Source organism: Saccostrea echinata, unplaced genomic scaffold, assembly GCF_033153115.1.
Source record: "Saccostrea echinata isolate AGI-Se365-2 ecotype Australia unplaced genomic scaffold, CSIRO_AGI_Sech_v1 ptg000010l, whole genome shotgun sequence".
Lineage (NCBI taxonomy): Eukaryota > Metazoa > Mollusca > Bivalvia > Ostreida > Ostreidae > Saccostrea > Saccostrea echinata.
The window spans coordinates 1,489,432-1,501,821 of record NW_026889759.1 but is presented as its reverse complement, the minus strand read 5'-3'; the positions used below and the strand labels follow the sequence as shown (position 1 = coordinate 1,501,821).

The 12,390-nt window shown below is 35.1% G+C and overlaps 1 protein-coding gene across 1 annotated transcript in view; it reads right to left on the bottom strand.

Moving 5' to 3' along the window:
• LOC133184115 (nuclear pore complex protein Nup153-like) overlaps positions 1 to 7,781 on the bottom strand; it is a 43,275-nt gene extending 35,494 nt beyond the window's left edge. Inside the window, exons 1-5 of the mRNA XM_061318973.1 lie at positions 7,656 to 7,781; positions 4,072 to 4,185; positions 2,982 to 3,150; positions 2,055 to 2,204; positions 258 to 370 (exon numbers count right to left, since the gene is read on the bottom strand). Coding sequence (XP_061174957.1) covers positions 258 to 370; positions 2,055 to 2,204; positions 2,982 to 3,150; positions 4,072 to 4,185; positions 7,656 to 7,730 — 621 coding nt within the window. The 5' untranslated portion in view covers positions 7,731 to 7,781. The remainder of the gene's footprint in view (positions 1 to 257; positions 371 to 2,054; positions 2,205 to 2,981; positions 3,151 to 4,071; positions 4,186 to 7,655) is intronic.
• Positions 7,782 to 12,390: the final 4,609 nt, after the last annotated feature.

The window sequence follows — 12,390 nt, the reverse complement described above, 5'->3', positions numbered from 1 at the left end:
CTCTAAAGATGAAGTTTTTGAAACTCGGATTTTTTTTATAGGGGAAAAAAGGTATCAAAGTTAATTTCATAAATAAATTGAAAATAATACAAAGAAGAAAAGGCAGATATTCGGGGGGAAAAAACAAACAAACAAACAAAAAAACATCAAGCCTATGTTGCAGTTTAACAAAAAAATTTCAGGATACACTTTTGAAATGAACATTGAACAATTCACAGCAATTCATTTAAATAGTTACGCAGATACAGTTTAATTACCTCATCTGATGTGCCAAATAATGTGACATCAAAACCTGGTGTTTTCCATACGGCAGGTTTTCTGGACATTTTTGTGTTGTATTCAGCTGTCCAGGTGGCAGCCTGATTTAATTCTAAAATTCAAATATAAAGTTTAATTTTTTTTTAAACAGGAAATGCATTGCATCAATTTGTGTAACTTATTCTTCCATTTTCCTACATCAGAATTTTGTTTAAGAGGAATTCATGGGAAATTGATAGAACTTACATCTACATTACAGTAATAGAAACCCATTTATATCAAACTTGGATACATGAATTCATGCTTACAATGAACTCAAATTTTTTCTACATTTTATTTTTTTTTTCACATAGTAGAATGAAAGAAAAAGTGAGCAAGCTCACATACCCCACGCTCCCCCAAAATTCAACAATGCAACACATAATGAATGGCACAGTACATCTTAAATACACAGTACAATAATTCAAAAAGGGGCATTACTTGCAAAAAATCATCACATCAAAACTTCTTGCATATAAGGACATTCAAATCTTTGTATGTTACAAATTTAACTGGGCTGAAGTTTCTAGATAAATAATGGAACCAAAATTTCTTGGTAATATACAAATCACTACATTATGTCTGAAATACCTACAAAGTTTCAGGAAATTCAGTGCAGGAGTTATGCTGACAAACTGTTATTTAAATTCCTCAGTGATTTCGATTTGTTAACGAGTGTAAGTCCATGTCCAACACATGACAATTTACACATTTAAATAATTGATGGAAACAAAATTATGATGTAGTCATATGAATTTGTTTATATACTGTACTTATGAAATTATTTAAGCCAAAGCATCAATTTGAGAGGGGGGGGGGGGGGGGTGAGAACTATCTAAGATTGTGTGTGTGTGTGTGTTAAATAATTAATATTTTGATCTCAAAATCAATCAGGTTCTTTTAAGGTTATAAAATATTTCACATAAAATTTCATTACAGAAGCTGATTCCAGTGGATTTCCTTATTACCTAGCTGGAAAGTTTCTTCAATAATAGGCAAAACTCTTCAGGCAAAAATAATGGAATTGGAATTTCCTGGTTATATGCACATCTACACATTGTGTCCTAAATATCTGCAAAGTTTGGTGAAATTCTGTGCAGCGGTTTAAGAGGAGTTGCACTGACAAACTCTTCATCTCTATATTCAAGATGTGGCCAAAAATCTAAGTTGAAAAGTGCCGAAATTCCCAGAAAAAATAAAGGAATCGGAATTTCCTGGTAATATGCACATCTACATATTGTGTCCTAAATATCTGCAAAGTTTGGTGAAATTCTGTGCAGCAGTTTAAGAGGAGTTGCGCTGACAAACTCTTCATCTCTATATTCAAGATGTGGCCAAAAATCTCAAGATGTGGCCAAAAATCTAAGTTGAAAAGTGCCGAAATTCCCAGAAAAAATAAAGGAATCAGAATTTCCTGGTAATATGCACATCTACACATTGTGTCCTAAATACCTGCAAAGTTTGACCAAATTCTGTGCAGCGGTTTATGAGGAGTTGCGCTGACAAAAAAAAACAGGACTGACTGACTGACTGACACACTGACTGACTGACTGACTGACGGACGGGTCAAAAACATTATACCCCCCACAACTTGTTGCGAGGGGTATAAAAATTAATAATAAATGTAACTAATTATTAATATAATGAAGTAACTAAGCCATCCCTGGTTTGTTATGCCAATATGGTGTATAACAGCACTGAAAAAGGAAAGGTCAAAACAATTTCCTGATAAGACAAAGTATACTTCCTCTACTTACTGACACTTGGAGCTCCCACTGAATGCTCCATTTCTCCATCTCTTCCATTCTGTAAGATCTCTGTCGATTCTTTAACCTGTGGTTGTTCCTCTTTATATCGCGATGAATTGGAAGGATACAAATTCATTGATTCATTTTTTTTACTGACACCTGTTCAAATGAAAATCATATCACTATACAATGATAAAGTGAAGTTTGTAATATTTTGTTTTTATGCAAACATGTGATTTGACATGTCTATGGCACAAGATACCAGTGGCCACAATACACATCTCCTTTAATTACATGTAATTTGAAAAAAAAAATATTAGAAAATTTAAAGAGATGTCTATCATTTTGAGAAATCATTGCAATCAACCAAAACTAAATTGAAAAGAAAAAAGAATGGATTATTTTATTTTTTTATTGTAACGAATAAAATTTTTCACATTGTTACTGATAGACATAGCTGCAGAACTGTAGCATTATGGTTTTATATTTTAGTCTTTGACCATAACCATGATAACACTACAGATCCAGTAATGCAAATAAAGTGCAATTTACAGCGAAGATTTTCTGCGCACTTTCAGGATGTATTTTGCCACTTTCCAGCATTGGTCAATCAAGGACTTTTCAACCCCTTATTCTAGACATATTTTATAACTGACCGGTCTATTTTACCCACCTCCTAACCCTTTACAGTTGTCTCTACAGACTAATGAACTCGCTTGTTGTGAATTTTATGCCAACCGACAACAAATTCACAAGCGAGTTTATTGGTATTTATTCATACAAAAATACACACATATATATGCCACACAAACGTTGATCAGCAAAGCTTACTTGAGCCTGTGGCCGATGTAAGCAAACTAATTATTGTAACAAATTTATCATTACAAAGTCTCACAGGGACAATGATTGTATCAAAGTGACATTAAAAAAAATTACCTTCAAAAGTGTAATTGTTCTCTGACAAAGGGGATCCCGATGTAAAACCCCTAAATGTATCTGTTCTGGCCTGTACTGAGTTATTCGGCAGCTGACCATATTCTGCTGTGTTGGATTTTAGGTTTGAACTGTTACTTGGAAATATCTCTTTTTCTTCCCTACCTTTTTCCTGTTAAAATAACATCCAGCTTAATCACAATTATCAACAAAATTTTGTGACAAATTTATATTAGTATGTAAATACTGCATATAGTTGAGGATATTACATTGTAAATTTTCAACCTAAGAAAACCACTGTCCACCTCGGCTGCACCTCAGTTGACAATGGTTTTCTTAAGCTGAAAATTTTCAATGTTACCCTCAACTACATGCAGTATTTATATCATACTGTATGTTTTATACAAATACAAAGAAAGGGGAAGTGTGCATGCATAGATTCGGCGCAGTCACAATTTTTTTTAGAATATCACCTTTTGTCATCAATGTTGATTGTTGCTAAGATCTATTGCGCTGGAGAGCGTGGTTTCATCATTCATAGGGTAACAGTGTTTTTTAACAAATGTTTCTCAAGGAATCTTAGTCTTAAACATCAAATATTGATTCATGCTTACTTTCATCTGAACTAATGTACACCATATACCTCAATATTTAAAACAAGCATCTTTGTAATGTATTTGTCTCAATAAGCACCCAGGCTCCATGAGCTTTCCCTCTATAATCATCCCTTTCCAATTTTCCAAGCACGCTTGACAACAGGGGCAAATTAAATTGGTGCTCTCAAGATTACCGGTAGTTATGATTTTGTATCAATTTACATGATTAAGCTAGAAATTAACTTGCAATCATACAAGTAATACAGTAAAACATGGTTATAGGGAACACTCTTCTAATGATTCACACTTACAGTGAAGTGATTTTCATTCCCTATGGTATTAAAATGTATATTGTACACATAATGGATATAGAGATTTACATTTAAAAGTAAATCAGAATTATTCATTCCTGGCATTTTACTATTAGAATGTTTTACTGTATAAACACTACAAGAACTCCAAAACAATGTTTTAGGAATACTACTAGGAATACTCACCTCTGTTATGGATTCATCGTTTTTTGAGGATCTTTTCACAGTCCTGACTAAATCAGTAAGCCAAGAGGGTGTTACAACAGACTTGACTGTATCTGTCAGTGATCCAAAAAAAGACTACAAAATAGAATGGAAAAATTACCAAAATTATTAAAGTTCAAGGACTAAACTCTTGGTTCTTTCTTAAGTGTACAAGCTTCACAGAAAAATATTTGGTGCCACAATCACCACACCTCATTCAGATCTGCTACGCACTGTTCCAAGGGCTTGCTTGGAAGACAAAAAAATTAAATTGAAACTTTTTACATGTTTTCCCCAACATTTATTTTTACCTGTCAATTCCACAAAATGTCATTGATCTCAACAACATTCCATCCATTAGCAGGTCTATCACCTATTACTTAACACTGAGATCTTTGGAACCACAACAGGTGATCAACACGTCAATTTGTAAACTCTTACCTGATAATTACGCTAAAACTCTGGAAGAAACCCAAAACATTGCTCAATAAGGGGAAGTGTACAAGACTACGGGGGCAGATATCAGAGAAAAACTAGTTATAATGTCTTAGGCCTTATGTGGTAAACTTGATGAAGTCAATTCAGCTTACACAAACACTGAAATCCCTCATCTCCTGAATACATCCCCTCCTCCTCCCTCACCCACCCCCATCCCAATACAACAAGAGAAAGGGAGGGAAAGACAGTGATATATGTATAAACATCCATCAAGATTCATTGGACCATCTGAAAAATCTTTTGCCTGATTTCAGTGGTAAAACATTATTATTATGGACCAAATGTCCAGCATCAATTTAGAGCTTAGTTTTATTTTTTGTTTCATAATGCTTCAAAGTGGCATTCATGTTGGGTTTGAAATACCTTGAGGGTGAGGTACCTGCATGGTTAACGCAACCAGCAAGTTGACCAATGTTATTAGTTACATCCAAACAGTATAAGGCTAAGTGGAAACTGCACAATTTTTAAAGAAATAGAAGGTTGAACAGGGTAGTGAAATAGGTGTAATGACTTGCATACTTAAAGTTTGGTGCAATTCTAAAAGGGAAGTAACTAGATTGAATAACTAGAAAGGACAGATTGTCAGTGTTAGCAATTAGCATAATGCATTTATCTGATTACAAGTGTAATTAAATTTGTAATTTCATATTCTTGTATTCTGAAAACAGAACAAATTTAAACTTTGGTCTGGCAAAATAATACTTGATCTGGTAAATCATAGAGATATATAAGACCTAATGTCTATTGATTTCGATTTCTCTCTTCCAAGATGTGTGGATAAAGGCTATGCCTGTCCACTTCTCTAAAGACAATAACAAAATGTTCCGTAAAATTTGACAGTTTTTGGTGAAGACTGCAATGGATGAAAATTAACTTCTTGTTTTTGAAAAACCTAAAATAAAAATAATAATGAAATCTTGTGTCCTTCTGATTCCTGGATTAACATGCCCTATTTATCCCCTATTACCCAAACTCTGTCACCATAAGTGGAAAACACATCAGGTTACTCTCTGAATAATTTTTTTGATTTGTTTCAGTTCTTGTTTGCTACACTTAGTAATGAACTTTAACATTGTTTTCAGAACTATTTCAAAAAATTCATTTATTGGGCTTGTACAAAACTACTCTAAATAGAACATGTATCACATCTGTGTACATTACGTCTAATGAACCCTAACTTCGTCAACAGGGCCCTCTACATTATGTCAACGTATTAATTAGAAATTTTTTTCCAGTTTAAGTTTTTTTTCCTTTCATCTTAAACTTGTAAACATAGAAAATTAGTTTTGATGATTTGAAATAGTATTAAATTGTATTTTAGGAAAAGTATCAACAACAGAAAAAAATAACATTAATATAACATATTTTTTATGCAATAACGTCACGCTATGTTATCTCCAACGTGTAGCATATTAGGGCAAATTAAGACGAAAAATAACAATATTTTTAGCCGTATTCAATATGGTATGTCATATCAATCATTTGGCAAAGACCTTCAATAAATATGACTGACATATAAAAATGAGCATACTGATGCACATGTCGGAGGTATCGATGGAATTGTGCTTAAAGGAAAAAGTACTTACTGATTTCACATAAAATTTGACAGATACAATAGATCATGTGTAATAGTTACCCAGGTATTTATTTTTGACATATTCTTGAACTTGACTGTAAAAATTTCTAGGCATTTGATTGTAGATTTTCAGCATGTAAAAAATGACGTCACAATCACATTTGTTAACAAACAGTGCAGAGTTTCACGAAAGTGACGGAGTAAGGGTAGTGACTAGTGATGGAGTTAGAGGGTTTGGCAATAAAGGTTAGAAAAATGTTAATTCTGTAATATCTAAATCATCATTTTGAAACAAGAAGGAAAACACAACATACCAAATTAGGATTCAAACTTTGGCCTCCTGAACTCCAAACAGGTGCTCTACCAACTAAGCTATCTGTCTACCAGGGGTGTGTTCAACAGCATAGCTGCTACGTACCCTCTACGTAAAGCTACGCTCTTGAACTGAGAGCTAGCCTAGCTGCTATGTAGGAAGAGATAGCAGGGTTCGACACTAACATTTTAAGGTTTTAGTCTGGCCGGACTAGTGCTTCTTTACTTTATTAGTCCACAAGGGATTTTATGAGTCCGTCAAAAAAAGGAAAGAAACATAAATATTTTTTAACATTAATTTAACGTGACAATTAATATATGTTTTATACTTTATTTGAAATAAACAAAGCATTTACATGAAATATATTATTCCACAGATTCATTGAAATCTCACAATCAGCAAGTACCATCGTATTCCCAATCTCGTTTTTTTTTGTGTCTTTACATTACATCCAACATCTTTCGTTAGTCATACTAAATCATGATCTCTAAAACCTTATACTTCATATCGATCAGTCAAAAAAATTAAGCGCAGAATTGACTCGGAATTGTGTAACTACCCGCAAAAAGTTAGAAATCTAAAAATACATGCAAGGTTTTCCAGTAAAAGTTGTCGAGAACCAGACATTGGTAATTTATTGATATATCTATATTTGAAATTTAACACTTAGGGGCTAGGTTAGCTGTCCGTTCAATAGAGATAGATATCTACAACCTAGCTGTTAGGTTAGCCACTACGATCTTGAACGCAGCCCAGTGAACCATCCGTCTGACTGCAACATGTTAAATTTCAAAACATTGCATTGTTATGTTGTTGGAAAATGAAAAATTTAACAAAATTGTCATGATTAGAATATTACCTTAATACCTGTAGGACATACGATAAACATATTAGATAGTGTGTGTCTGCTTTCTGTGTACAATATTTTAATTCTGAGTATCGCATATAAGCCATTTAAAATGAAATTGCTATTTCGAGGAAATTCAGAATGTCACATTTCACAGCATGAGAAATGACATTGTACGTCTTCTTGGACAGTTATGAAGCTGCAGTTAAGAGGTTTATCATACATTTGATTTCTGCTAAATATCACAAATACTCGCTTATTTTTATTCCTTCAATCAATCTATAAAAACAGAATACAGAAAATATTTTCCTCGAATACACAAATCACTTTACCTGTCTTCTTTCGTACGGTTTAGATGTTCCGTGAAATCGTTTGCTTTTACTTTTTCCACCTCCGCTGTCGGTCATCGTGGATAAAGTGTACTCCAAATAAATGTTTTAAAATCAATTCAAAATAAGAGAAATCCACGCGACATACATTCAAAAAGATGGCTGCAAGGTCTCTAGACAAGTTGTACTTCCGATGACTCGAGAAAGACTTAATTTGTAAAGGGTCCCTTTGTGAGAAATAATTACAGAGGCTGTAAAAATGTAACATGACTAGTATTTCATAAACATAATTGTTATTCAAAAATTGAAGTGGGGCATTTAATGCCTCCTCTTTTTTTTTTTTAAAGGAAAAATTCCTGAATCTGCCTTTCTTTTCACAGCTAGTCTAACATTTTAGAAATATAATTTGTGAGACCAGGTCAACCTTGATGCTCTATTGCTATACATAAAAGTAATGTCTAAGAGTTGAGATGTAAAGTTTATACAAAATTATTTATTTAGTGCAGTGGATTCAGGATGTCCAATATGTCTACTGGCCATTCTTTGAGAAACTACTAAGCTGTGACAGTTTTATAATATAATCCTTTTCTCAGAGGAGAGGTCTATTTCTTCAAGAACTATACAGCCCTTTCACAGTAACTGCTTTTCTGCAGGGCAAATCAATAACATTTGGCAAAGTTTTTGATGGTAGATAATAAATGACATTTATTAAACAATGGAATTGCTGCTAGATGTCATAATTTTCACCAAAGTACAGTCAAATCTAATTATCTCGAACTCAATGAAAATGTGAAAAAAACTTCTGAGGTATCTGAGAGTTTGAGATATTGAGGTTAAATACTTATTAAAGAAAAAGTACTTGGGACTTCCAAAACACGTACGTACGAGATATCCATTGTATATTCTAGTCATCATGCAGAAGTTCAACTGTATATACATTTATAATCAACTTGCCCTGCAAAAGAGAAGTACCACAGTTATTGTGAAACAGTCTATTGTCATACATGCTGTATTTTGGATGAAACATGTTGTTAATTTTTTTTTTGGGGGGGGGGGGAGCAATTTTATCTTTTAAATTTTATGAATGTATAACCAGTATACCATTTCTGCAATTTTTTTTCAGTTCTTTCAAGCAATACTTCTTGTCAATCACCTTTCCTTATATACAGCCAAGTGACACATGCCTCAGATGTTAATTGTCAAGGCAAAGTTATTCCATTATGTCTGATATTCCCATTCTCCCAAGAGTTGATAGTAACAACCTTAGTCTCCTAAAAAAAACTGCTTGAAATGTTACATGGAATATTTTGCCATTATTTCCAAGCTGGGGTACAGGAGGAAGGTTGGACATTGAGCTAACAACTCCACCCCGTTTAAAAGCCTAGCATTGCAGAAACTGCAACAATACAAGTACATGCATGACCTGGATCCGGAAGATGACTCCCGAGCAGAGCTCAAGATGTGTTGAATTGAAAGCCATCAGGAAGCCAGACAAATCCTCTGTTGATGAACAAAGTCTTAAGATGTTACAACCACTCCTGTAAAAGATATAGGAAGAGGAAAAAAACTACCAGATAACTGGAATAACAGTATACCTGGTCAAACTAAAGGTGACAATATCACAGTGTCTCAATTGATGAGGAATCAAGCTCTTATCCATAGCCAGCAAGATTCTAACATGATTACCATTAAACTTATAAAGAATGACAGAAGCATTGGACAAGAAAATAAGATCAGAGCAAAAAGAGTTCTGTCAAAACAGCAGATCACAGTGCCACACTAAACATCATCATTGAACAGTCCATCAAACGGTAATCTCCTCTTTACTCAATCTTTGTGGAAGTTTGAGAAGGCCTTTGACAGTGTGGATAAGTCCACCATTTGGATGTTAATGCAGCATTATGGAATTCTACCAGAGTTCATCAACATCATCAGAAATCTGTATGAAGATGCCACAATTCCCATCATCCAAAAAGGGAAGCTCACAGATCATTTTAGTGTGGAATCTGGGGTAAGACAGGGCTGCATTCTGTTAACAACCACATTCCTGATAATCATCCACTGGATCATGCACGAAAACAAAGTACAGCAAGTCCAGAATCCAGTGAATCTTCACCATACAAAATTGTCATGCTTGCATCAGAAACACAAAAGTAAACATTAAGAATACCGAGGTGATGAGAATTAAAACAATCAGGAAATATCAATTCAGTTAAATAGAGAGAACATCAAAGAAACTACCGTATATACTGCTCGCCTATAAGTCGGTTTTTTGGGAGTTAAACTTTGGTCCAAAACTCTTTATCCGACTTATACGCGAGTTATAAAATGATTGGTATTTTAGTGGGTCAATCCCTCTAATTGAAGTTTAAACAAGAGGCCCATGGGCCACATTGCTCACCTGAGCAAATTGGCTAGGGAAAAAAAAGCAAAAATCAGTTTAGTACTGAAAAGTTAACGGGGGGGGGGGGGGGGGGAGGGGGGGGGGTGAATTTTAAACTACCTGATGATGCTTTCATATCAATATAACAAATGGTATTGCTGTTCTTGAGCAGAAGATTTTTTCCCATATATTCATTTGTAAAAATTTGATCCCCCATTGTGGCCCCACCCTACCCCTGGGGTCCCTCATTTGAACAAATTTCATTCTACACTACCCAAGGATGCCTCCATATCAATTTTACTAATCATGCCTTTTCTGTTCTTGAGAAAAAGATTTTTTCCTATATATTCCTCTGTAAACTTTGATCACCCATTGTGGCCCCATCCTACCCCCGGGGGTCATGATTTGAACAAACTTGAATTTACAATACCGGAAGATACTTCCATATAAATATGACCAATCATGGCTTTGCTGTTCTTGAGAAGAAGATTTTTAAAGATATTTTCCTATATATTTCTATGTAAAACTTTGATCCCTCATTGTGTCCCCACCCTACCCCCGGGGGTCATGATTTGAACAAACTTGAATCTACACTACCTGAGGATGTTTCCATATAAATATGACCAATCATGGCTTTGCTGTTCTTGAGAAGATTTTTAAAGATATTTTCCTATATATTTCTATGTAAAACTTTGATCCCCCATTGTGGCCCCACCCTACCCCCAGGGGTCATGATTTGAACAAACTTGAATCTACACTACCTGAGGATGCTTCCATATAAATATGACCAATCATGGCTTTGCTGTTCTTGAGAAGAAAATTTTTAAGATATTTTCCTATATATTTCTATGTAAAACTTTGATCCCCCATTGTGGCCCCACCCTACCCCCGGGGGTCATGATTTGAACAAACTTGAATCTACACTACCTGAGGATGCTTCCATATAAATATGACTAATCATGGCTTTGCTGTTCTTAAGAAGATTTTTAAAGACATTTTCCTATATATTTCTATGTAAAACTTTGATCCCCCATTGTGGCCCCACCCTACCCCCAGGGGTCATGATTTGAACAAACTTGAATTTACACTATCTGAGGATGTTTCCATATAAATATGACCAATCATGGCTTTGCTGTTCTTGAGAAGAAGATTTTTAAAGATATTTTCCTAGATATTTCTATGTAAAACTTTGATCCCCCATTGTGGCCCCACCCTACCCCCGGGGGTCATGATTTGAACAAACTTGAATCTACACTACCTGAGGATGTTTCCACATAAGTTTCATCTTTCCTGGCCCAGTGGTTCTTGAGAAGAAGAATTTTAAATGATGCCATTATTTTTTCACTAATTCCTAATTATCTCCCCTTGCAAGAGGGTGTGGCCCTTCATTTGAACAAACTTGAATCCCCTTTACCCAAGGATACTTTGTGGCAAGTTTGGTTGAATTTGGCCCAGTGGTTCTTGAGAAGAAGTCGAAAATGTGAAAAGTTTACAGACGGACAGACGGACAGACAGACAGACGGACGGACGGACAGACGGACGACGGACAAAATGTGATCAGAAAAGCTCACTTGAGCTTTCGGCTCAGGTGAGCTAAAAATACAACCGACTTATAGGCGGACCGACTTATAGGCGAGTATATACGGTATCTCAGCAAGGATGGGGGCACAGATGACAATGTCAAAAGCCGAATCAAGAAGGCAAGGTATCCATTCAATACCTTCAGACAAAGATGGAACTCCCAAGCACTTTCCATGAACAGGTCAGGGTTTTCAACATCAATGTTAAAGCAGTTCTTCTTCATAATTCTGAGACCTGGAAGGTGATCACAACAATTAATAATAAATTCCAGACTTTTGTGAACAAATGTCTGTGCCATATTCTTAACATCAGATGGTCCGATACTATATCAGACTATAGCCTATCACAGAGAATCAACCAAAATCCCATTAACATAGACATCAGAAAGAGAAAATGGGGATGGATCAGCCACACAATGAGCAAACCACGAGGCATCACAAAACAAGCTCCTGAATGGAATCCACAGGGAAAGAGGAAAATTGGGAGACTGGGAGACCCAGGCAAACCTGGAATAGATCTATAGAAGCAAAGGCAAGAGATGGAGGATTTACTTGGGTCCAGTGGAAGAAAGCAGCCAAGAACCAAAGTCCCTTGGTGAGTTGTGGTTGAAGCCTATCAAGTAAAATAGTAAGTCAGGTCTCTTTAAAAACACACACACACAAAAGAAACAAACCTTTGATCCTCATATTTTTGCCTCAGGATCATGATCATGTGATACATTTTTGTTAAAAGAACAAAAGTTAAGGTGCTGTGTGAGTGCCACTTTCTTCTTAA